The sequence below is a fragment of the Giraffa tippelskirchi genome, chromosome X (genome assembly GCF_054371585.1).
Source record: "Giraffa tippelskirchi isolate mGirTip1 chromosome X, T2T-mGirTip1v1.2.pri, whole genome shotgun sequence".
NCBI lineage: Eukaryota > Metazoa > Chordata > Mammalia > Artiodactyla > Giraffidae > Giraffa > Giraffa tippelskirchi.
In genome coordinates, this window is record NC_137289.1 from 23,149,910 (window position 1) to 23,177,104 (window position 27,195).

At 42.3% G+C, this 27,195-nt stretch overlaps 2 protein-coding genes across 2 annotated transcripts; one reads left to right on the forward strand and one right to left on the reverse strand.

Moving 5' to 3' along the window:
• Window positions 1-428: 428 nt before the first annotated feature.
• On the reverse strand, window positions 429-10,961 carry RBMX2 (RNA binding motif protein X-linked 2). Its single transcript, XM_081566593.1, has 6 exons — window positions 10,901-10,961; window positions 10,585-10,700; window positions 9,406-9,457; window positions 4,305-4,434; window positions 2,503-2,680; window positions 429-2,045 (listed from the first exon to the last, which is right to left on the reverse strand). Exons 1-6 carry the CDS (start codon window positions 10,903-10,905, stop codon window positions 1,510-1,512), a joined length of 1,017 nt encoding a protein of 338 aa, XP_081422719.1. The 5' UTR covers window positions 10,906-10,961; the 3' UTR covers window positions 429-1,509.
• An 8,357-nt stretch (window positions 10,962-19,318) lies between these two features.
• On the forward strand, window positions 19,319-20,326 carry GPR119 (G protein-coupled receptor 119). Its single transcript, XM_081564231.1, has one exon. It carries the CDS (start codon window positions 19,319-19,321, stop codon window positions 20,324-20,326), a length of 1,008 nt encoding a protein of 335 aa, XP_081420357.1.
• The last annotated feature ends 6,869 nt before the right edge of the window (window positions 20,327-27,195 follow it).

A 27,195-nucleotide genomic window follows, 5' to 3' on the forward strand; every position in this document is an offset into this window, starting at 1 on the left:
TTGAATCAGTTCTATTGAGATGGATGAAACTGGAGCCCATTATACAGAGTGAAGTAAGCCAGAAAGAAAAACACCAATACAGTATACTAATGCATATATATGGAATTTGAAAGATGGTAACGATAACCCTATATGCGAGACAGAATGAGACACAGATGCATAGAACAGTCTTATGGACTCTGAGGGAGAAGGTGAGGGTGGGACGTTCTGGGAGAATAGCACTGAAACATGTATATTATCATATGTGAAACAGAACTCCATTCCAGGTTCAATGCATGAGACAAATGCTCAGGGCTGGGGCAATGGGATGACCCAGAGGGATGGGATGGGAGGGAGGTGGGAGGGGGGTTCAGGATGGGGAACACATGTAAACCCATGGATGATTCATGTCAATGTATGGCAAAAACCACTACAATACTGTAAAGTAATTAGCCAACTAAAATAAATAAATTTATTTTAAAAAATGGTTAATTTCAAGGTAAATATCATATACTAATGCATATATACAGAATCTAGAAAGATGGTACTGATGAATTTGCAAGGCAGTCATGGAGAAACATAGAAAACAGACTTATGGACACGGCAAGAGAGGAGAGGGTGAGATTTATGGAGAGTAACATGGAAACTTTCAATAACATATGTCAAATAGATAGCCAATGGGAATTTACTGTTATGTCTCAGGGAACTCAAACAGGGGCTCTGTATCAACCTAGAGGGTTGGGATGGGGAGGGAGATGGGAGGCTCAAGAGGGAGGGGTCATATGTACGCCTATGGTAATTCATGCTGATGTTTGACAGAAAACAAAATTCTGTAAAGCAATTATCCTTTAATTAAGAAATAAATAAAAATTTTCAAAAAATGGTTAATTTCATGTGAATTTCTTCTCAATAAAATAAATAAATAAGTTACAAGGAAAAAAATGTAGACATATCAACCAAAACAAAAACAGCAAAATTAGAAAAAAGATGTCTACAATTTCAAAAACCAGGGGGCAGGTAGGCGAAAATAAGGAAGGAGCAGGCTGATGTTAAGAATCCTTATCACATTCATAGCAACCTGTCTGAACCTAGTTAAGCCACACTTCTCTGCTCAGTGGTTATAGCTGCCAACTGGAAAGGTTACTGCAAAGGTTCTTAACATGTAGCACAAAGACTAGAATTCTAGAACTGTCTGGTATTTCCCCTTCCTGGCCATTTCATCATAAACTGGGGTCATAAATTCAACTGCCATATTTATGAACCCAGATTTAAGATACATGCTCTGGTAAGTACTAAAAGTACCGAGTATACTCCCAGGGACAATGGATTCTGCTCAAGAATCCAGGACATTTTGCTGTTTTAACAGCAAAACTACAGCTCTCTTGATGATTCTTATACTCAAGGGATCAAAAGAATTCATTCTCAGAGACTTTACATGTAAAAATAGTAAAATAACTGAATTTCATTGTATTTGAAAAATACAGTTAAGTTTTAATTCTACCTCACTGAATAGCTGAACAGGCTGTGGCATCAGTGATGCCTGCGCTCCCTGGGATTAGAGGACTCCCGGTCCCGGGAGTGCCGGGACCTTTTGTGCCGGTGGGATTTATCTCGGCTCCTACTTCTACTCCTGTGACTATGCCCCTCAGAGCGCCTGTCATGCCGCCCCTCAGAGCGCCTGTCATGCCGTCTGGAATGCATGTCTGAGCTTCGACCTCTGTCTCTCTCCCTGTGCCTGTCTTCTCTCTCTTCCCTCCTGCTTGATGACTTGTGTTCGTGCTTGGACTTCTCCTTCCTTGGCTCCCTCTCTCGGTCCTCCGTTCCACCACGGCAGGTCATCCTGACCTCAGGGGAACTGGGGTGGGGCTTCCGCACCTCCCTGGACTCTGACTTCTGACCCTTCTCTGCCGTCTCTGAGTGCTTGCCACTGTGCTTTTTAGAGCCAGGGTCATCCTTTTCCTTTATTGTCTTGCTTCTGGGCAATGAAGAGGAGGCTGGCTGCTCTGCCTGTACCTCCTGGCCAGTCTTCTCTTTGTCTTTCTTTTTTTTCTTTTTTTCCTTTTTGTCTGGAGGAAAAGAGGGGCGCAATCAGTAAGAAAAAGAAGATGGAAAAGATGGAGGATATACAAAAGGAAAGCATGCTTGGCAGCAGCGTGAAACACTCACAGTCTCTACTTCTAGAAATGTGCCTCCAAGAATCCAAGCTGGATGTCTATCACCCTTAATACATCAGGTTGCTGCATAAGGCAACTCCAGCTCTTAATTCTCTCTCTAAAGACCCTACCTCCAAACAGTCACACTGTTAGGTACCAGAGGGTTAGGACTTCAATATATGCATTTTGGTGGCCAGAATTTAGCCCACAGCATTCGTCTTTTGCTGATACTTCTTCTTTCCCAGTTAAAGTAAGGTTCCCCACACCTGCCCCCTTCACACTTGAGAACTGACTACCAACTCTCAGTGAAGGCTAAGAAGAGCAAACATTAAGCCTACCCAGAATCTTCTCATAGGCCTTAACCATTTACCTTTTTTGCGTTTTTTGATGGGTTTGTCATCTTCAGAGCCCTCAGATGAACTTGGTGGAGGAGTATGAGCCCCACAGCCCCTCTCCTGCAGCTCTCTGGTCACCTCATCCATTTCTTCTGAGTCCTTAGGAACTCGATAGTTAGACACATGATCCACTCGGATAGTTCTTCCTTTGATCTAAGACAGACGGGTAATGCTTTAGCAGATAGCCTTCTCATCTAACTATTTGCTACCAAACACAGCCTTCTATCTATTTGAACCCAGCTGCAGAAATCCATGGTTTGAACCATTCCCATTACCCTCTTGCTAATTCTGTTTCTCAGAAAATCTCAAAAGCAGACCTGCCCAACTGATGTGTCACAGCACACATCCCTACACATTTGCTCAGCCCTGGGGGCAGTCAGGTGGGGCCTGGGGCAGCTGGAGATCCTGGGAGCCTCATCAGTTTATCCCAGAGTTCTATATAAATATCTCCATGTTGTAAGTGTGCCATGAAGTGAAAAAAGGCTGGGAAGTACTCCCCCAAAGCACAAGCAGCATGGAAAACTGCAAGAGTTTAGATGCACAAACATGAATTACCTTCCTGTAACATTAATTTACAGTGAAACACACTGTGAAAAAGCCTGGAAGCTAAAGGGAATTCCTGAAATTCAGCTCAAGGCTACAGCTGCTTTCTCAACACAACTGGATGAGGCCAAAGCAGAACAATAGCTGGAAGGGGGTAAGGAATCTAGAAAGGACTACTTTCTTTTTTCTTAAGCCCTCACACCTTGCTCCACTCCCACCATACTGGAACCACTGGCTCATGCTGATACTATCACTGCGAATCACAACTATCCAGGTGAACAACAAAAAATTAAACCCTCACTTAAAACAAAAACATTCAGGCAGATACAGACTTATTCTACAGGCAATGCCATCCGAAATTTGAAATGTCTGGCTTTTACTGTTCCATTCAAGAGCAAGTTTTTACTCTTACCCCTAAGCCTGAGTACTTTCACCTATCCCATTCCACCATAAAAGGTGGAATAAAGTCACCTTTTATGGTGACTTCCTTTCACTGCTGGTGCCATCAGTGACAAATTCTCCAAGTCAAGAGTCACCCCTCCAACCTGTGACAATGCTCATTCAATGGCAGTGCTTTTCCTAAATGAGCACAGGGAGCATGTGGAGCATGGATAACCCTGACTTGCCCCATCCCCTTCTCATGTCTCACTCTCATGTCATCACTCACCCTGTCTCACTTACAAGGATGGAAGAGAGAGAACAGAGGACAGAAAACTTCAGAATGAGTTACTTTCATAGAATTTGTCATCAGATTTTAACTAGAGAATTTTCAGGGCCCAGTACTGCTAAATCAATGGAGACATGTGAGAGACATACATGGCTATGTCCTCAGCCACGAAACCATGACAGAACCCCCAATTCCCTGATACAGGACAGCATGAAACAGCAGTGTTTGCTAGTCTCTTTGCGTTCCAATATAGCAGAAATGAGAGTGGAGTGTGAGAAGGAAAAGGTGAGAAACAGATGCCTGGTTGGGTGCAAGGTGAAGGGGAGTGGGGGGTCATGGTACCTATGCTCTTGAGGACATAGCTTGCTACGAGATGGGGAAAAGGAACACATGCTGACAGGGTCATGAGCCAACGGAATTATTGCCTGGGGTCATCTCCTGGTCAGTATGTCCCCACACCTCTGCAACTCAGCTGACCAGTACTGCCCTTGAGCCTGTAGTCATCAGCTGGGAAATGAAACTGAAACCCCACACAGTGGAAAAGTTCCGCTCAGTAAGCATACTCACCTTGATCCCATTAAAATTGTCAACAGCTAGAACTGTGCTCCTCTGGTCTTCATAGCAGAGGAAACAGAATCCTTTGGATTTCCCAGTCTTCTTGTCCCGTACCAGATTAATGTTAACAATCTCTCCGTATCTATTTAATTTATAGAAGAGTTAAGACCATATTGATTTAAAATGTAAAAACTTTCATATGGGATGACAAAACAAAATTCAAATTATATAATCTGTACAGGAGACACACTGAGAACAAGATGACAAAGAAAGGTTGAAAATTACAAGTTAGAAAAAGATATATCAAGAACACCCAATTTAAAAAATGGGTGGTACTATTAAGATCAAAGATGAATTCAAGGCCAACCAAAAGAAACATTTAAATGTGACTAAGAGGGCTCTTTTACATAGGAAAAGGTCCTAATACATAAGTCATGAAATTTTATACATAAATTAACACATCAAAAATTTTAATTAAAAATATAAAGAGCAACTAAGAGTGAAAGTTATGAGAGATTTTAACACACCACTTTGAGTTCACAACACATAAAATTGAGAAAAATAAGTCAGAGGAATCAACATAAAATTATATAACTACAAATAAACATATACTTAATAATATAACAATTACATTGTTAAAAATATTAACATCAGACTAGTAGATATACAGATATATTCGATTGTACAAAAAGAGTTTCTTCTCAAGAAACCATGAAACACATATTAAAATTGACTGTAGACTAGATCTCAAAGTAAACGTCCATCATCTCCAAAAACAGCACAGACCATGTTCTCCAATCATAATGTGAAACAGCTGGGAACAATAATTTCAAAACAAAAAATGCCCTAACTAGAACTTGAAACCTATTCTCCAGGCTAACTACTGGATGCGAAAGAAAGTGAAATAAAATAAAGAAATCATGGTAGACTACATAGAAAACAACAAAAATGGGAATATATACCAAAACTTAGTGTTTATGTGTGTTAGTCGCTCAGTCTTGTCCGACTCTTTGCGACCCCATGGACTATAGCTCGCCAGACTCCTCTGTCCATGGAATTCTCCAGGCAAGAATACTGGAGTGGGTTGCCATTTCCTTCTCCAGGGGATCTTCCTGAACCAGGGATCAAACCCAGGTCTCCTGCATTGCAGGCAGATGCTTTACCATCTAAGCTACTAGGGAAGCCCACCAAAACTTACAGGATGTGGCTAAAACCACACTCAGGAAAATCTGTAACATTAAAGAATTTTATTGTTAAAAAGGAAAAGGGAATTCCCTGGCAGCCACAGTGGTCAGGACTTGGTGCTTTCACTGCCAGGGTCCAGGTTCAAACCCTGGTCAGGGAACTAAGCTCCCACAAGCCACTAGGGGGCAGGGGAGAGTAAATCTAAGGAAGGTAGGTGGAAGTTAATAAAGACATAATTTAATTAAAAAGAAAATAGAAAAAATTCTACCTTACTCATTATATAAAAATTAATTCCAGAAAAGTTAAAGCTTCATAAATTTAAAACTACAGTCATAAAAATACAATAGTAACTGATGGAAATGTTATAACATGATCCCATACATATACCTCAGTCCAAAATCTAGCATCTTACTTAAAAGAAAACACTAGAAATGATTCAACTACGGTATTCAACTATTTAACACTATTTAATATTGTAGGTATTGGCCCATGCAATTAGACAGGAGAAAACAGATATAAAAAAAGACTATATATATGTGTATGTATAACTGACTCATTTTGCTGCACAGCAGAAACTAATACAACACTGTAAATCAACTATACTTTAATTTTAAGAATGAATTAAAAAATGAAAAAGTAAAGCTATCTCTGTATGAAGATTATGTATGATGATATATATAGAAAACCCAAGAGAAGCAATGATAAACAATGATAAAAACAAACAATATAACAAATCTGTAGGATAACAGGATATAAAGTTAACAAAAATAAACCACCCTCTTACAAACAATAATCATAAGATATAAGGAAAGAGGAGCCCCATTTATAACAGCAACAACAAAAAGATAAAATACTTAGAAACAAATTTAACAACAAGCAATGTACAAGGTCTATGCAAAGAAAACTCTTAAAAACTACTGAAAGACACAAACAGTTTTCAATAAATCTAAAAACATCTCTTTTTCTTGCATAAGATGACTCAACATTATAAAGACATCAAAATCACCTCCCAAGTTAATACTTCTGTATAAGGGTGACACTCCAATTTGCTGGGGGAAAATTTGGAGTTTTAAATAAATGCTGTTGGGACAACTAGATAGCCATTTAAAAAATATGAAATTGGGTCCATATCTCACACTACACATTAGAATAACTCTAAATGGATCAGAGATTTCAATCCATAAAACTGAAACCATACAAGTATTAGAAGAGAACACGGATGGGTGGGGAGAAATACTTTCCAATTATGACTCAAATCCAGAAGTAATAAAAGACTGATAAATTTGACCACATGAAATACTTAGAGGACAGACTATACAGGGACAGCATGAGGGAGTTTGGGGGATGATGGAATTGTCCTTCATCCTAATTGTGAGGGTGATTACACAAATCTCTTCAAGTATTAAAAAAAAAAAAAACTCATAGGACTGTACATCCCCTAAAAAGTCAATGTTACCATAAGATCATTTAAACATATGAATAAATGAATGCATAAAAATTTAAAAATAATAATTTTGCAAAGCAAAAAAATAATCACAATAAGCAAAGTCAAATGACAAACTAGGAGAAAAACGTCTGCAATTTATATCACAGATTAAGGCTAGAAAGCCATTTTTTTCCCTTTTGCTATAAAGGACATTATCAGGACAACTGGAAGTCAAATAAAGTCTACAGATTAGATAACAGTGTAACAATGTTGATTTCCTGAATTTGATCACTACCCTGAAGTTAAATGTCCCAGTATTTTGGGAAATTCACACTGAAGAATTTAGGGGTAAATGTGCATCATGTCTGCAATTGACCCCCAAATGGTTCAGAAAAAAAATAATATGCATATAGGTGGAGAGAAATAATAAAGCAAATGTGATAAAATGCTAACATCTGGGGACTCTGAGTAAAGGAGATATAGGTATTCTTTATTCTATTTCATAACTTTCCTGTTTTAACCCAGAAATTATTTCAAGTATTTCAAAATAAAAAGTAAAAGAAAAAAGAATACAGGAGCTGGCTTGACAGGATAACTACAGACCAAACTGGGACAGTTTGAGCATCAAGAAATAATAATGGCAATGTAGTATAACACATCAAATTAAAAAAATAAGTCCACAGCAATACAATACATGGTAAAGTGTTAAAAACAATAAGTTAATATCCTTAATACATGAAGGGCTCTTGTAAAATCAGTAAGAAAATGAGGAACACACTAACAGGGAAAAAATAGGCAAATGATCTTAATAGACAATTTTCAAAGAAAAAGAATAAGGGCCTATAAATCTATGAAGAGATATTCAACCTCCCTGATGATAAAATAAAGGCAAAGTAAAATAATAATGAGAAGTCATATGGCAATATTTTCTTAAAATAACCATTACTGATTAGGATTCAGGAAAATGAGCATTCCAGTCAGAGTGAAAACATACAAACTTTTCAGAGTAATATGACAATGTTTATAAATTAATTTCATGAAGGAAACCATCAGGGAGGCATACAAAGATGTATATATCACAATGTACACTGCAGTATAATTCATAACAGCAAAATACTGGAAATAATGCCCAACATTGAAGACAATAAACACAAAAATGTTAACATTTTTTCCTTAAAGTACATTATTATTTTATTCTTCATACTTTTTTCTTTTTCCTAAATGTTCTACCACTACTATACATTACTCTGATAATCAGAAAACAAAATATTTTTTGAAAGCCACTGTTATCAGTGACACAAGCAATCTTCATGGAGAGCAATGTGTGGAGGCAAAACAGAGAAATGGAATAAATGCACACACTAGTGATCATCGCTCAATGCAAATAAGACAAAAACAGCTCCCAGGTGGAAGACTGGACTAGGCAGAGCTACCACAAAGGGGTGAAAGTTATAGGCTGTACCTACTGTGAACTTCCTAATACCCAAGAGTTGGAAGAAGCAGCCTCAGGCCCTGCCAGGGCCCTCTACCATGGCCTTTTTCTTGCCCAATTTCTTTCCCATGGCCTTCTGTCCTATATATGGCCCAACCAATCAGCCAGGGACCTCTGCCCACTGGATGGCCCAACCATTCCCTGCCATGGTAATGCCTCTGCCAGGGTAAGCCAGCCACTGTCTGCTTGCCCAACCTCTTTTATCATGGTCCTCTGCCTGAGGACTCCACAGTCCAGGGGTCGTGGCTCTCTGCTGCTGTGAGCTGCCAAGGCCTTCTGGCATCTATGGACTAACTACTCTGTGTAGCTTTGGGGTTGTACCCAACCCCTCTCCTACCAGCTGCCACTACTAGTGTGAGCTGCCAAGACTCTCTCCCACCTAGTGCTGCTGCTATCATCCCGTAGCAGAATGAAGACTATAAGGTTCTCCTATTCATTCTTATCCCTCATCAGCCTGTGATTCTCAGTCTCCAGTTTAAGAGACTGGCTCTGCTCACCAACCTTACACTCAACTAGAAACAAACAACAACAATGAAGAAAACTACTGCCTAAACCTTTTGCTTTTTCCCCAGTTCCTCTGTGCTTTGCCCTAATCCTACAGTGCCACACAGGTGTGGGCCCAGAATGGCCCCATGATCATGAGTTACCACTAGTTTATAAGAGCCCAAGGAGATGGACCAACAGAATACCTTCCTAGGAGTTCCAGTCTGTTCCAGTATAGGCTTCAGTGAAAAGGCCATAAAAAGACCAGAATCTCCAAGACAGGCTCCTATATCAACCAACTTCTTGGATCTGGCACATTGGAGAGTTCCAGAACCATGTCCTGGGACTGATCTAGACTAGAACAGAAGCTCCAGGCCTCCCCATGCAGGAAGGCCAGTCAGTCTAGAGTTAAAATATATGGGCTTTTGTGATGCCATAAAATGCATTACAGAAGCAAACTACTCTGATGACCCAGGTTAGAAATAAAAAGTGACTTACTAAAAAGAAGAAAAAAAAAGGTGACTTACTGTGAGAACACACAGATGATGTCCCCTTCAGTCAGTTCATAAGGAAGTCCCCCTTAAAAAGAAAAATACATTTCAGTTTAGCAAACACTTACCAAGTGTCTACTATGTACCATGGATGCATGCACTAGGCCAGGCTCTGGGATGTGAATCAGAATAAGCAACAAGGCCTTCCCTCAAAGAACCTAGTCTAATGCAATGACAGAAGCACATAGAAGATGCAGCAGTAATACAGAAAAAAAGAGTGATTAACTTTGAGTGGAAAAGCTGGGGTCACCCCTAACCAAACTAACCCCCCTCACACCCAAAATCTTCTGGACAAAGCAGATAGTTTCCAGCACAAAACTTGGCTTCCAAAAACATATCTTGAACTCATGTGCTCTCTATCTGCAAATTCACAGCTAAGGTCCAAAATCAGTTTAAATATGCAAATATTAACCCCACCTCACAAAGACTAAGGATTATAAAGTCAATTGTTAAGCATTTCATAGGAAATAAATTTCCCTGCAAATGTTTCCTTCCTCATCCATAGAATGAGGATATTACAGTTCTAACTTCACAGAATTGTTATAATAGTTAAATAAATGGAAATAAAATGCTTAACACAATGTCTGGTGCAATAACCTCTTTGAATAAATTGTCAAATTACCTCATATGACACAAAGTGAATATAGAGATGGTGATATGGCCACGGATAGAAGGCAGGAGATAATTAGATGAGGAAAATAAACTCTGAGGGAAGGAGAATGAGGAGGGGAGGGAGTTGGCAAGTAATATGAGATCGGGGCTAAGACCATGAGTTCTAGAGTCCCATAGTTCTGGCTATTCCACTTCCTAAGCTATGTGACCTGAAGTCATTAACTTCTCTGCACCTGTTTCTTTAGTTGTATAAATGGGGAGGGACAGGAGGATGATAATAACGGTATCTGAGAAACCAAGTGGCACGATTTTCAGCACAGCGAACGACCGGCAGTACCTATTATGAGCACTGACTTGGCAGAGAGAGCAAACTAGAAATGGGGAGAAAACAGACAAGGAAAACGTATTTACAGGGAGACAGCGGAAGGGAATAAATGTGGGTGGTGAATGTCGGGAGGAATGAAAGGTGGGAACGCTGAAATGTTAGGAAGCAGAGCAGGAGAGAAGGAGGGTGGAAAACGTGGAGGAAAACGTGGGCCTCACCCAGGAAGATCCAAGCGCTGTCCTTGTACTCGGAGTGCCAAGACACCTTCTCCGCCACCCCTAGTTGGACCTCGCGCTCATTCAGCTCATTAATCAGCTTCACTTTAGTTAAAGGGCTGTAAACCGAGAGGAAAAGCGGACGTGTAAGCGCGCCCCGGCCTGAGGTAAAACAGAACAAAACCAAGAGACTAATTTTCTAGACTCCCCGCCTCTCCCGCCCGTCAGCCTCGCAGATGCTCTACCACCTCAGCCCCAGTGGGCTGCTCCCGGGCACCAGTTCCCCTGAGCCCTCCTCAGAGGGCAGTTGAGGCCTTACTTCATCTCCACGGGTTCGGGCTCAGAAGCTAGGAAGCGACTTCCGGGAGAAGCCGCAAGCTGCCTGCGCGGTCCCGGCGCCTCGCGCCCATTGGTTGCTGCGGAGCTTGCGACGCCCCGGAAGAGCGCTGGCGCGCCGGGGGCGTAGCGCCTGCGCACTAGAGCTAGAAGCGGGTTTCCTTGTTCGGCTGAACTAGCTGTTTAATCAGAGTTTTTCTCTGGTCCGTTCGTACGTTCCTCCGTAAAATTGGGCAAGGGTGCGAGCCTGGTCTGTTCTAGGACTGCTAGCTCCTGGACGACACCTGGCATTGGTTAGGTTAGCTACAAATGTTTGCTGAGTTAAGACTGAAAAAGTGCCTGATACGGCCACTTGAGTCCTAGCCTTCACTCCCAAATTCCCCCTCCATCCTTCACTCCCAGTCAGTTAACTCACACGCGCACCCCCAACAAAGCATCCTTGTTCAAGAGTGACGGCAGAAAAGAAACGAAGATATCTGAGAGGGTGAATCTTTTTTTTTTTCTCTCAAATCCCAATGCAGAGGCAACTGACAAGTATACCTCCGTAGGCTGAATTGAATACCCAGATTTGTGTGAAAAGCTGCTACCCCTTTTCCACAGTCTCCTACGTAAGCGGGAGGTAGAAATTCGTGTTGTTAAATTAATAGCTAACCGTTGAGCAGACAATACTAAATTGTGTGCTAATCAATTTATATGCATTGGCTTTCTATCCTCACAACAGCCCTGTGATGTCTGTGATACAATTATTCTCTCCATTTTATAGAAGAAACTGAGGTTCAAAGGAGTTAAATATTAATGGTTTGAAAGGTACTCTGTCTACCCATCAGGTCTGGTTGATTCATGAATCCATACTGAGCATCTATATATGTTCTGTACAGCAAGTCTGTAGACAGAATTGTAAGGTTGGGTTCTTTGCCTTCAAAGAGCTGATAATATCATTGAGCATACAGGATATATCTGCTTGATAGATTTTACTCCAGAAATAATCAGGAACCTGTAGAAGAGGTGGTGACATATAATGTGTAAATAAACCATATTGAGGATTTAAATCCATCTTGCACATGTCCACATCAGTATCTGGTCTTAGACCATGCATGGTCTAAAAGTGAAATTCCAGAACTGTGTAGTTCTCTATGTAGGCCTAGCTCAGAAGCCCTGAAACTAGGCACTTCATAAAAGTACTTTGATGATGATGGTGATGATGACAATTGTACCCTCAATGGTTCACCATGTACCCAATGTCTTGCTAAGAAGCAGAACAGAATCTGCCCATAAATGACAGTTTCTCTTCATTCATTCTGCATCTCTTCCCTTCCCCCACTCCAACCCAGCTATTCATTAACTTGGTAGAATTACATTGGCAATGAAAACTAAACAGTGACAGATTGCACAGGGGTTTTATCTGCTCCTAGAAACCTTAGGTTGCCTAGTTGTAGGATTGAAGTAGTCACTGCAAAGTGGTAAACTAGCATGCAGCATTATCTGGCTGAATTCTTCCAGCAACTGTGAAATGAGACAATTGGAGCAATACTTAGGCTTTGGTCATCAGAGTTCAAAAGGAAGCTGAAGCAAACGAGGAGAGTAAGACCAAACAAATAATAGACACCTGGGATGGCAAACTCTGGTCCTCCTCTCAGACATTAAAATCAGAGGGTCCTCTGGATTCTCATCCCCTTTCCACTCAGACTTACGGAAATCTCTAGGCATCATCTTACCTACCAATTCCTACCAATTGGAAGTACATCATGGAGATGTCCCAGGCAAACTGGGAAGGTTTTCAGCTTTCCCAGCTTCTACTCCTTTCTTCACCAATAACATTCATTTAGCACCCATTGTATGCAGAGCGCATTTCTAGGTTCAGTGGGTAATGCTAAGGAAATTGATGGCAGTCCCCATGTTCAAGGAAAGGCTCAACAATATGGCTAGTCAAATTCATCTCTCCACTTCTGACCACCACACTACATCCCCAAACACTTCCCCTCCTGACTTCTCTGTTTCAGGGAATGTTATCACCATTTTCCTGGTTGCCCATGTTCAAAAACGGGGATGTCATGCTTGTATTCCCTATTCCTATTTACCCAAAGATATCTGTCCAATCACCAATTCCTAATAATTGCACCACTTCAGTGTCTGTCAGGAGAAGGCAATGGCACCCCACTCCAGTACTCTTGCCTGGAAAATCCCATGGACGGAGGAGCCTGGTAGGCTACGGTCCATGGGGTCGCTAAGAGTCAGAGATGACTGAGCGACTTCACTTTCACTTTTCCCTTTCATGCACTGGAGAAGGAAATGGCAACCCACTCCAGTATTCTTGCCTGGAGAATCCCAGGGACGGGGGAGCCTGGTGGGCTGCCGTCTATGGGGTTGCACAGAGTCGGACACAACTGAAGCGACTTAGACTTAGACTTAGTGTCTGTCAAACACATCCTGTCTACTCTCAGTGATGTTCTGAGTCATCATCACACGCCTCCTAGCTGTTTCAGTACTCTTATAACTGCCCCAGCCCCTATTCTTCAGTCTTTCCTCCAACTGCTCCCCCACCCCATGAAGCCTCAGTTTCAGCCAGGCTCCACTTCTATCTGTTATCTCAAGGGCCCCTTTCATTATCCAACCTAGATACCTCTTCTTAGAGATCCATATATCCCTGGGCCACTCACCTCTCTCTGACTGAAACCTGCCCGAGCTCCAAACTCCAGTCAAGGAATTTCTCATTCAGGAAACCTTTCCTGACCTTACCAGCCTGCAGTGATGGCTCCCACTTCTGAACTCTGCAGTTCTTCACAGCTCTTTTATGTTCTCCCCCCAGAAAGACTGTGAGGTCCTAGAAGGTAAAGACTGCATTTTTAAGCTCTCAGTGCCTCAAACCTCAAACACATAGCAAGTATACAATACAATTATTGGTTAATGAAACTGAAAATACAGCTATGGTTACCTTTACGGGAACAGATGAGGGTAAAGGGAAAGAGGCTTTTATTTTCCCTTTGTCCCTTTCTATACCGTTATCATTTTCTTTCCTTTATCCAGGTATCTTTTCTTTATCACATTTTTATTGCCGTGTTATCTTGGCAGAAAGAGCATGACCTTAATTTTCTTGCTTTTGTCTTTTATTCACCCATTCAACAAATATTTATTGAGCAACCATTATATGCTAGACACTGGTATAAGTGCTGGAGATATAACAGTAAACAAGGGAAGTGAAATTCTTGTCCTTATGGAGTTTACACTCTTATTGAGGAGCAGGAAAATTACATGAATATACATCCAATCTTGATAAATACTATGAAGGAAAAATAAAGCAGCACTGGTGACAGAGAGTGGGAGAGTGTTGCTATTTTATAAATGGTGTCAGTCAAAGAAGCCCCTTCCCCAGTAAAGTGACATGAAGGCAGAGATCTACAAGAAGATGAGGAGCAACACTTGGAGATATCTGAGTAAAGAGTATTGTAGGCAGCAGGAACAGTACGTGCAAAGGTCCTGAGACAGGAGTGTGTTTTAGAAACAACAAGCATGCCAGACTGGCTGGAGAGGAGCGGGCAAGGGAAAGAATGACAGATTTTTATTTATTTAACAAAATCTGATTTAGTACCCACCACATACTAGACACTTTTCTAGGTACTTTACACATATTAATTCATTTACTTCTCACAGCAACCCTGTGAAGGAGATACTATTGTCCCCATTTTGCTGATGAGGTAACTGAGGCACAGAGAGGTTAAGTCACTTGCCCTAGGTAACATAACTGATAAATGGGAGAACCAGGATAGTGTGGCTCCAAAGTCTGTATCTTTAGCCTCTATGCACAGGATAAATGGGGGTCAGGGGAGCAGATCAGGCACGAACATACTGGGTGGCAACTTTGGATTTTACTCAATGTGAGGTGAGAAGCCACCAAAGGATGTTAGTCTGACTTACATTTTAGCAGGATCACCTTGGCTGCAGACTGGAGGTGGCCGGGGGTGGGGAAGTCAGGGGTGGGGAGGGTGCGTGGAAATGCCTAGGATAGAAGCAGGAAGACCAGTTGGGAAGCTCCGCAATAATTCAGGCAAGAGATGATGGTGGTTTGCCTCAGGGTGATAGCAAAGGAGGTGATATTCCATGCTGGCATCTTTTTAAGCTAAAAAAAATAAGAAGAAGAACACGTCTAACACCAACATAAAGTCATATCCTGTGTTTGTTAGTGTTCAGGTGCTGGTCTAGATGCTGGGGATACTACAGTGAACAAAACTACATGATTCCAGCTCACAGTGTTGCCAGACAGTTACATATGTGAATAAATATACAAAAGGATGAGTGTTGCAGTGAAGACATGAGTGAAATGCTATTGGAACTAGATAAGGCATCAATTCATTCTGACTGCTTGGGGTCAGAGGAAGCTGGGGATGGAAAGCAGATTGTTGTGTACTACAGAAAGGCAGATAACAGTTGAACTGGACCTTGAAGGTAGTCACCTTGTAGATGGAAGATAGGGAATGGGCGCCAGCAGCAAGAGCATCTCAAGCAGAGGAACCAGCAGAAAAACTACCAAAGGCAAAAGATTTGCATTTTTACAAAGTTTTCAGGTCATACCAATGTTCCTGATCTGTTTCACCTTTTGGTGCACAAGAGGCTAGAAGACAAGGCTTCCCTAGTGGCTCAGACAGTAAAGAATCTGGCTGCAATGCAGGAGACTCGGGTTAGATCCCTGAGTAGGGAATATTCCCTTGAGTAGGAAATGGCAACCCACTCCAGTATTCTTGCCTGGAGAATGCCATGGACAGAGGAGGCTGGCAGGCAACAGTCCATGAAGTCACAAAGAGTTGGACACAATTAGCTGCTTTATTTTTCCTCCATGTGCTGTGCTTAGTTGCTCAGTCATGTCTGACTCTTTGCCACCCCATGGACTGTAGCCTGCCAGGCTCCTCTGTCCATGGGGATTCTCCAGGAAAGAATACTGGAGTGGGTTGTCATGCCCTCCTCCAGGAGATATTTCCAACCCAGGAATCGAACTCAGGTCTCCCACATTCTGATCGAACTCAGGTGTCCCACATTGCAGGTGGATTCTTTACCATCTGAGCCACCAGGGAAGCCCTTTTCCTTCATTGTATTTATCAACATCGGATGGATATTCATGTTATTTTCCTTCTCCTCAATAAGAATGTAAACTCAACGAAAGCCTTTTTATGGACTTCCCTGGTGGTCCAGTGGTTAAGAATCCACCTGCTAATGCAGGAGACATAGGTTCGATCCTTGCTCCAAGAAGATCCCACATGCAGCAGGGCAATTAAGGCCGTGTGTCACAACTACTGAAGCCCACATGCCCTAGAGCCTATGTTCCACAATAAGAGAAGCCACTGCAATGAGAAGCCTGCACGCCACAATGAAGAGTAGCTCCCTGCTCACCCCAACTAGAGAAAGCCCTCGTGGAGCAACGAAGACCCGTTGCAGCCATAAATAAATACAATCTTTTAAAAAGCCTTTTCATATCCATCATAATCTCATTTTCATCATCCCCACAACACTAAGATGTAGGTATCATTGTCCTCATGTCACACATGAGGAAGCCAAAGCTAAGTCAGAGAAGTGAAGTCATTTGTCCACACAAAAGCAGAGGAATTAATGTTGGGGTGTCCCCCAGGTGTCCTGAATTCAGAGCCTGTGCTTTTTCCATTGGACAGTGGTTCCCACCAATCACTTGTGGATCTTTTAAAATTCCAGATGCAGAGGTCACATCTCAGACTAAGGACATCAGAATCCCTTGGTGTGTGACCCAAACGTCAGTACTTTTGGAATCAACAAGTGTTTCCATCGCACAGTTAAGGTTAAGAACCATTTCCCTGGAGCATTTCACTAGAGGAGCATAAGCATAAGCATCACCTGGAAGCTTGTTAGAAATGCAGATTCTTGGGAACACCTCAGAACTAATGAACCCGAAACTCTGGCAGTGAGCCTCAAGAATCCAGGTGTTAACCAGCCCTCCGGGGGACTCTGATGCACTCTTGAATTTTAGCATGGCCTTGAAACAGCCATCTTGACTCCACACATAGAGTCAAGGGGCTGGGGAAACAAAAGCATGCCTTAGATCCAGGTATAAAGTTAGACCAGGTGCTAAGTGACTGAAACCAGCCTGCTAATGGATGTACCAAAGAATAAGAACTGTTCAGGTTGGCAACCGGAATACCACCCCACAGGCTTTCTGATCCTGGTAAGAGAGACATCTGCCAAAGGCCCTCTCAGACTGTCAAAACATCCTGGAAAATAATATTTGCTTCCAACTCTGTACCCTGCTCTCCACGCTCTCACTTAAAACACTAACCTTTCCCATTTGTGCTCTGACCCGAATTGAGTAAATAAGCTTCTAATCACTCTTTTCCCCACCCCTCTCTTCTTGGTATCCAAGATGAGAGTAGCATGCAAAAGGTTAGTTCTAATGTACCCGAGCAAATGGATATACAATCTAAAATAAGAATGAGCTACACAGTCACCCTCCCTGGGCCCATCTCACCTGCCTCAGCAACACTGCTGTCCTTTGGTCTAACTCTATCGCTGGAAAATGGAAAATTCCACAACCAAACATTAGAGCAGACACTTTCCAGAGTACAGCTCACCTCGCCTTCTCCTGTCCCAGAGATACCTCAAGTCAATAGGATCAAGAAAAACAGGCTAATATGATCCTGCAATCCCACTTCTGGGCATATATCTGGAGAAAACTATAATTCAAAAAGATATATGGACCCCAATGTTCATTGCAGCATTATTTACAATAGCCAAGACATGGAAACAACCTACATGCCCATCAGCAGATGAACGGATAAAGAAGATGTGGCATATATAGACAATGGAATATTATTCAGCCATAAAAAGGAATGAAATTGTGCCATTTGCAGCAACATGGATGGACCTAAAGATTATCATACCAAGTGAAGTAAGTCAGAAAGAGACATACAAGTATCATATGATAGCACTTATATGTGGAATCTAAAATATGACACAAATGAACCTATCTATGAAACAGAAACAGACTCACAGACACAGAAAACATACTTGTGGTTACTAACAGGGAGGGGGGGAGGAGGAGGGAGGGATTGGGAGTTTGGGATTAGTAAGTGCAAACTATTATATGTAGGATGGATAAACAACAAGGTCCTACTATATAGCACAGGGAACTATACTCAATATCCTATGATAAACCATAATGGAAAAGAACATGAAAAAGAATGTGTGTGTATATATACATATATATATATATGTATATATATATAAAACTGAATCAATTTGCTGTACAGCAGAAATTAACACAACATTGTAAATCAACTATACTTCAATAAAATAAAATTCTTTAAAAAGAAAGGCAAGGTCACAGGATCAAGAAAGTACAAGGCAGGCACTTTGCTGGCAGTCTGGTGGTTAGAATTCCACACTTCCACTGAAGGGGGCACAGGTTCAGTCCCTAGTCAGGGAACCTAAGATCCCATATGCTGCTTGGCACAGCCAAAAAGAAGAAAGTACAAGGCTGGCAGCCACAACTCTTGACCAGAGACAGGGTCCAACATAAGGCAGAAATTTTCTCAATGAGTATACCCAACAGACAGCAGCTTTCAATAGGGAGCAGGCTCTCTTCTAAACTGAATGACAGCTAGTAACAATTCTCTTTTGCTTCTCCGGCCTTTCTGAATCCTCAACTAATAAAGCTTTGAGGGATGAGAAATAGGGGACCAGCACACCCTATTTGAAAGAATTAGAATCTGAGGTGTTAGAAAATGAAAGATAAGAAACGGCCAACATGTGTATAACTCTCCTGAAAGTATACTGGATACTAAAATAGCTTGCCTGCCCCACTTCCCACTTCAATGGATTATGATCATCTTGCTTGATTAAAAGCAGTCATAATAGTGACTGAGAATTCGTTATGCAGAAAATGCTTAATTCAGCTGAGATTAGTTGTCAAGCTAGTATTTGAGGCTTAGGAAGAAAAGAAGTGGACATTTAAGATCAAATTATGGAGGAAAAAACGTGTGATTAGAGTCAATTATATCTTCTGTTGAGAGAGGAGACCTGATGAATGCCCTGGTCTCTCCAAACAAAGTCCTTGAAACATTAGTGAGGGGAGAGAGCCTGGCGAGACAACAGGAGGCAGGTACTTGGGAGTTGTCTAGTAACTTGGTTGTTGGAGGAGGGACTAGCTCAGGGCCAAGGGATACATCTGCACTGGGGTTGCTGCCTTCAGATCACTGGAGAGGCAAGAGGCTGAGGACTGAAAACCAGAGAGGGAGTGATTCTCCATGACCAGCAGGATCCCAAAGACGGCCAGCCGCCAGCCTGGACTGCCAGCTCTGAACACACAGCTCCGTCTCACCCAGCCGGTGAGAATTTGAGCTGGAGGGCCAGTATCCCCCGGTAAGTGGAAATCCTGCCACTTCAAGACATGGAATCATCTGTCTCATTTGGAGTGATCCTTGCTGTCCTGGCCTCCCTCATTATTGCTGCTAATGCCCTCGTGGCCATGGCGGTACTGTTGTTGATCCTCAAGAATGATAACGTCAGTCTCTGTTTCACCTTGAATCTGGCTGTGGCTGATGCCTTGCTTGGCCTGGCCATCTCTGGCCTAGTCACAGACCAGCTCTCCAGCCCGGCTCGGCCCACAGAGAAGACGCTGTGCAGCCTTCGGATGGCATTTGTCACTTCTTCTGCAGCCGCCTCTGTCCTCACGGTCATGCTGATTGCCTTTGACAGGTACCTTGCCATCAAGCAGCCCCTCCGCTATTTCCAGATCATGAATGGGTTCATGGTCGGGGCCTGCATTGCCGGGCTGTGGTTGGTGTCTAACCTCATTGGCTTCCTTCCCCTCGGGATCCACGGATTCCAGCAGACCACCTACAAGGGCTCCTGCAGCTTCTTTGCTGTGTTTCACCCACGCTTTGTGCTGACCCTCTCCTGCGTCGGCTTCTTTCCAGCCCTGCTGCTCTTTGTCTTTTTCTACTGTGACATACTCAAGATTGCCTCCACGCACAGCCAGCAGATCCGCAACATGGAGCATGCGGGAGCCCTGACCAGGGCTCACCGGCCCCCACGGACCCCCAGTGACTTCAAGGCTGTGCGCACGGTGGCCATTCTCATTGGCAGCTTCACTCTGTCCTGGTCCCCATTCCTTATCACGAGCATTGTGCAGGTGGCTTGCCAGGAGTGCCACCTCTATCTGGTGCTGGAACAGTACCTGTGGCTGCTCGGTGTGGGCAACTCCCTGCTCAACCCACTCATCTACGCCTATTGGCAGAAGGAGGTGCGGCAACAGTTTTCCCAGATGGCCCTGGCTATGAAGAAGGGGCTTGCCGCGTGCCTTCTTCTTCTCTCGGCCAGGGATGGGGGTCCAGAAGGGCACAGGGAAAGTGTGCGTTACATCACCACCATGTCCCACTCAGAGCTTGAAGGCTAATATGGTAAAGGCAGACCAGTTTCAAAGTGCCTCTCCCTCGCTTCGCAGAGCCCCAGCTAGGAGCTCAGATGGAGCTGTAGGGGAAAGAGAGCACTTGCTTCTGGCAACTGACCATCCCCTGTACCCCTGCACCATCTCACCCTCTATAATCAGCCTCCCCATTTGCAAATCTCCATTCCTCCCTGCCCTTCTTTTGCAATGAGTCTGTCTCTCCTATACAGGTATACTTACTTAAAGCAACAAGTGTACTACTGGAAAGATGCTTAAACTCAAATCTTATTTTTGAACACACTAAAGCAGCATTGCCTAATAGAAATCTATTGCAAGCCACCTATGTAATTTTAAATGTTCTTGTATTTGTGTTAAAAAGGTAAAAATAGAAACAGACAAAATTAATGTTAATGTTTCATTTACCTCAGTATACCTCAAACTTTATTATTTCAACCTGTAATCAATATAAAATATTATACTTTTTTTCGTGCTAAATCTTTGAAGTCTGCTGTGTATCTTACCTTTACAGAACATCTCAATTCAAACTGGCATGTTCCAAATGCTGAAGAGCCACACATGGACAGTGGCTATCAGATTAGACAGAACAGTACTAGAAAAATGAGGTTCTGTTCTTTGTAACTGTTTACTATAGTGATTGCTTTGATAAAATGAGGAGTCCTGCCCTCCCTGATGTAATCAGACATTTTATGTAGTGAGATTGTATAAATGTAGGAACCTGAAATAGATACTAAAGCTGGTCTTTTCCCACACTTCATGGTGTTCAAAAGAGTGTTTCTTTGACAAATAACCAGTCTTGTGATTATTTCTGCTGTTAATCCCCTACCCACCCAGCCCACCACCTTCTTTTTTTTTAATTTTTTTATTAATTAGTTTATTTTTTATTTTTTAACTTTACAATATTGTATTTGTTTTGCCATACATTGACATGAATCCACCATGGGTGTACATGTTTTCCCCTTCCAGAAGCCCCCTCCCACCTCCCTCCCCATCCCATCCCTCTGGGTCATCCCGATGCACCAGCCCCGAGCACCCTGTATCATGCATCGAACCTGGACTGGCGATTCGCCCCACATATGATAATTTACATGCTTCAACGCCATTCTCCCATATCATCTCGCCCTCGCCCTCTCCCATAGAGTCCGTAATACTGCTCTATTTATCTGTGTCTCTTTTGATGTCTCGCATACAGGGTTATCTTGACCGATTGACTAAATACCATATATATGTGTTAGTATACTGTATTGGTGTTTTTCTTTCTGGCTTACTTCACTCTGTATAATAGGCCCCACCACCTTCTTAACTCTGTGGTGCCCCTTCCCCTCAGTTGGCCTCTTATGTCACTTGTAGCTTCTGGCTGGTGACAATGCTGAACCACAGATTCCAAGACACTTAAAGGGAAGAAAGGGGCAGGTACCAAAACACGGCACTGCCAAGCTCTCCACACTGGGCCCACTTTGCTCCTCAAAGCTTGACCTTCTGCCATTTACTCCCACATTTGCATTTCCCTAAGAAATTCAGTTGCATAAGAGGATGCCTCCAAAATGGCCCAGGAGACCAGCCTCATCTTGCTCTCTTGTGGGTACAGAAAATGACAGTTGGCAACTGGGAATTATGCTCAGGCTTCCTCTGGACAACCCTGGCAGCAGAAACTATAAGAGCATAGTGGGGAAGAAATCTAAGAGCCATTTTCAGCCTTCTTGAGTTTCCTATAACCCTTTCTCCAACCTCCTAGTCTCCACAATACATTGCTCGGAAGTTTGTCTCCTAAGGCCCTAAACTAGATTATTTCCCTAGAAAGCTGCCAAGGGGACAACAAAAATGAGAAAGGAAGAAACCAAAACAGTACAGATTGATTTGTCTGGGACTTGGTGCCAAACAACCTTGGTAGGTAAACCCCACGATATCTCTAAAAATGATGACTTGGGGATACATCTGAGCCTAATGTGTAATGCCTAACTCTAAGAGGCCTCTGACAATTTTCATTCCAATCTCAAACTATGATGCTCAGAACCTGGATGGAATTGGCCTCTTAGAAGGATGCTTTGCACTTGGGTTTTCATTCCCCTTCAGTCTTAGATTAAACCCCAGCTTGCTCTTCTCAGTTGTTCTGAAGTTAACAATCATCCCTTTTCATGTCCATGCTCTTGAAAGTTCCCTTCTCCCTTTCTTCTCTTACCTTCAGACCAAATGGCACATTTTTCTCTCATCTCTTCTAATACACATCAAGCCTCCTCTGGTAGATCATTTTGCAAGTTGTTCTGCTTGCCACTCTGACCTAGAGGAGGGCCGTGCTTGCCTTTGCCATAGTAACCTTTATGTTCCTACAACTGAAGAACTTTCTGGCTCTTGAGTGGATGATGGAGTCCAATATGCCTTGAAAGGCTGAGCACCCACCAAGTACCAGTTATGCCAGCTTGGACTGGGTTATGAGTTACTGGGAATGAGGTAAAACACAAAGAGTAACTGGGTTTGAGGACAAAATTGAAAGCAGGCTCAAATCAATGGTCTCCTTATTAGTGGTTCAAAGCTTAATTTTCTGGCCTTGCTGCAAAGGCCTGATCTTGCCAAGGTAACACAAGCAAAGTGGAATGGAATTTAGTTACAGGAGAAAGGCAGGAGCTGAGCAGAGGCCAGCTGATTGTTGTGCTATGAGGTTCAGCCTAAAAAAATCCTGCTATTCCTGGGAGTCAGTGTCTCCAGTGCGAAAATCACAGGTTTTGAAGTCCAACCAACCAGTATTCAAATTATGATTCAGTTGTTTAAGTTCTCAAAGCCACAGCTTTCTCATTTGTAACGTTGGGGGTAATTATACCTACCTTATTTGGTTATTAGTGAGGATTAACTCAGACACTGTATATGAAAATGCCTAGTAAACCACTGCACATTGTTAGTGCTCAGAAAATATTCTCTTCCTCTTCCTTAAAAATCCTGAGGAATAAAATATCCAGCTGATCGATTCAAGGGAATCAGTCACGTTTGCAGGCATTGTGACCTCTAGGACAAGGACTATCAGGCTCCAAACCATGAATTCCTCAATCCCTGAATAAGGGTTTTGAAAAATGAGTGATGAGAGGTGACTCAGGCTGGAAAAGACAAACATAAATCTAATACCTTAGCAGGATCAAGACAGAGGAGATATAAACAGGGCACTGTTATCATATACTTGGGTTTAAGCGTAACCACAATCAAGAACCCTGTGTTTGATAAGCCACCAAGAGCAGAGATACAGAAAGCTCTGTACTAGTATAATGGCTTTCTTTGATGCAGGTTCCTGTACAGATAAGGGAATGCACTGGCGTGGAAATATTTAGATTTCATTCACGCATCCAATGTTGTCTCCCGATGCACTTGCAGAGAAGCCAGATCCTGTTCAGCAATTTGATCAAAATAGCCAAAAGATACTAATACCTTGTAGGACAGAATGTAGATCAATTGGGCTCATTAATCATTTCCATGAAGAGCTTACTGTGAATCTGTTAAAAAAAAAATACCGTGACATGGCTAAGTTTTATACTAATTCCTTGGGTAGCTAATGTTATGCATAGCACACCTCTGTTTCAGAGGACAACCCTCAAGAACAGAACACACAGCCCTCTGGAAACGGGCATTTTGAGTTGTCTCACAAATGTTAGAGGCAGGTTTCCCTGATCCATCACCACCCCCCTGCTTGTCCACATGACCAAACAGCCATCTCTGAGAGCTGGCTAGCCAGACTTGGCCTTGGGATACTGTCGCCCTGTATGATGAAGTGTTTGCTGGTTCACATGGGAAATGAACTTGTGACTTTGATTTCAACTGCACTTGCTCAGTCACTGGCCAAAGTGAACAAAGACCAGTGAAAACAGCAGGCTTGAGAGATACTTCCGAGGATGCACAGAACGAGAAGAAAGATGGCGCTGACAGCTGGGCAATCAGAACAGCAACCAGCCCCACACCTTAGCTGCCACCAGCCACTCATTTTGTGATTCCTTCAGTACCTTCTATGTCATCCTTCAAACTGCTGATTGGTCTGAAATTCTTCTCCTTTTACTTAATAAATCTTCATTTGTTATTTCTTGCAATCATATAAACTCAATGATGGTACCTATAAGTGTCAACTGCCATTTATTCATTCATCTGTCTACCTACCCCATGAATGTTTATTGAGAGCTAGGTGCTAAAACTATCCCAGATTTCCTGGATTTCATTTAGAGATATATATTCATGTATACATGATGTTAATTACTCTTTTCTGATTATAAAAGTAATTTTTATTTATTTTAGAAGTTTTTGAAAATATAGAAAATTATAAAGGTACCTATAATTATACCATCCAGAGATATTCACTGTTACTTTCCTTTATCTGTTTTATTCATTTAACATTATATTGTGCTATTTTCCTATGTCATTAGGCTTTCTTCAAAAACATGAGTTGTAAAGGCTGCATGTTTTTCAACATGAATATATAATAACCATTTTTCTATAGTTGTACATTTGTTATTTCCAATTTCTCATTGTTATAATACCACTTCAAACACCCTTATGTATAAATCTTTGACAGGCTTCCCAGGTGGCTCAGTGGTAAAGAATCCACCAGCCAGTGCAGGAGACATAGGAGATGTGGGTTCAGTCACTGGGTTAGGAAGATCCCCTGGAGGAGATAATGGCTACCCACTCCAGTATTCTTCCCAGGATAATCCCATGGATGGAGGAACCTGGTGGGCTACAGTCCATGTGGTTGCAAAGAGTTGGACACGACTGAACGACTGAGCACGCATACACCCATAAATCTTTGACATGTCTGTTTAATCCCTCAGGATAAAATTCTCCAAAGTAGTATTACTAGGTCAAGGAGCATTAAACACTTATAAGAATTTTGATTCACACTTTTGCTGGCATTTCTTGAAGGGTAATGTTTCCCTGGGGGCTTACCGGGTGCCTCAGTGGTAAAGAATCCGCCTGCCAATGCAGGAGACATATGTTCAATCCCTGGGTCAAGAAGATCCCCTGGAAAAGGAAATGGCAACCCACTCCAGTATTCTTGGCTGGGAAATTACATAAACAGAGGAGCCTGGTGGGCTACAGTACACAGCACCACAAAGAGTCTGACATGACTTAGCGAGTAAACAACTACAACAACAAAACGTTTCCCTAGGATATTTGCTACAAGAAGTCAAAAGTGAGCCATAAATGAACAGGTCATATTGATATGAATATCTCAAAGAAATGAATGTGCATGGCTTCCTGAAAGCATAATCCATACCAAGAGGGCTCATCAGTTATTTTGTTTGTGTTTACAAAAGAAAATCTGTCAGTATGTTCTGCCATGGGGTTAATCTGCAAATCCAGAAATCTGGACTAATGGGACACAGCAGTTTAACAGCCTCCTTCACAGGACAAAGGCATCCTTGATATAGCACCATGTGATATAGATACCAGTTTCAGTGTGTTTTCACTCTTGAAATCTTCTGAGGGAGTTGCTTTATGCAATACCATAAAATGCTAAGTAGGCATGAGAATATGAAAATACGATCACATGGAGCCAGGAGTCAGCTCTTGATGCAGCTGGAGCCTTGAAGCCATAGTCTCGCAGCCTGGCTGACCGGGAAAGATGTGCTCCACCTAACAGATCCACTGTGGCAGGCTGAAGTACAGGAGGGCTTCACAGGCAACTAGGCAGCTGTATGTTCACTGGATTGCCAAGCTGTTGGGACCATAAGCAGCCATTGAGCTCAAAGAGCCCTCTCATGAGGAGTCCTAGAAATGACTGATGCAGCTGCTAAGGGTCTCAGAGTCTGTTTTAATGCACAAAGCAGTGCCTGTTTCTTTCAAATGCCTTCCACACAATGGGGCAGGCAGGATTCATTTGCTCTAAAGCACCAGAGGGACTAGAATAACACCAAGAACCTGGGGGATGGGGGGGGGGTCCTCTATTTTTTAAGGTTTGCTTTCATTTGGTGTATGTTACCCAATAGTTTCATGATTGAATTCTATTTCCCATTTACTATAATAAATCCATATCGGTTCCAGTTCTGTCTTCATTGTGTTGACATTACAGCACTAAAAGGATGGGGACTTCCCTGGTGGTCCAGTGGTTAAGACTCCACACTTCCACTGCAGAGGGTGTGGGTTCAATCCCTGGTTGGGGAACTAAGATCCTGCATGCTACATGGTGCAGCCAAAAAAAAAAAAAATCAGTAAAATTAATTTTTTAAAAGATGATGAACATGCTGAGATAACAGTCATTGGCCCAATAAAATGCCATGCTGTCTTATAAATGTGCTTTTATGATTCATAAAATTTGCAGATTTTCCCACTGAGCCATTCCACAAGTACTAAAGCACATCCTATGGAAAAGCAAACTGATGTCATCTCAGAGGTGGTTTAAATGGTTAAGAAAACTGAACCAAGAAATTAGAGCTGAAGGCTATGAGGTTATTTCAAATGTGGAAAATGGGCTCATAATCCAAAATTCCAACTACCACCTTAAAATTATCAGGTCCCCTAGAAATCTTATGCAATGATGTGTTAAATTGTTTTTCTTATTTACTAAATAAATGGGAGAGTCAAGGATGCATGAAGAGTGCTTATAATGAGTTAGGCACAGCACCAAATGCAACTGAATTCTGATACTGAGATACTGAATAGAGAGAAGAAATATCCTTTATTGAAACCTCAGGAATTAAGATTAATGCGAGCAGCCATTCTCACTGAGAAGATATGATGGTATTTTTAAAAAGCAACTTTATCACTCTAACTTACATGCAATATTTTGATCGTGCTGCTGCTGCTAATTCGCTTCAGTTGTGTCCGACTCTCTGCGACCCCATAGATGGCAGCCCACCAGGCTCCCCCATCCCTGGGATTCTCCAGGCAAG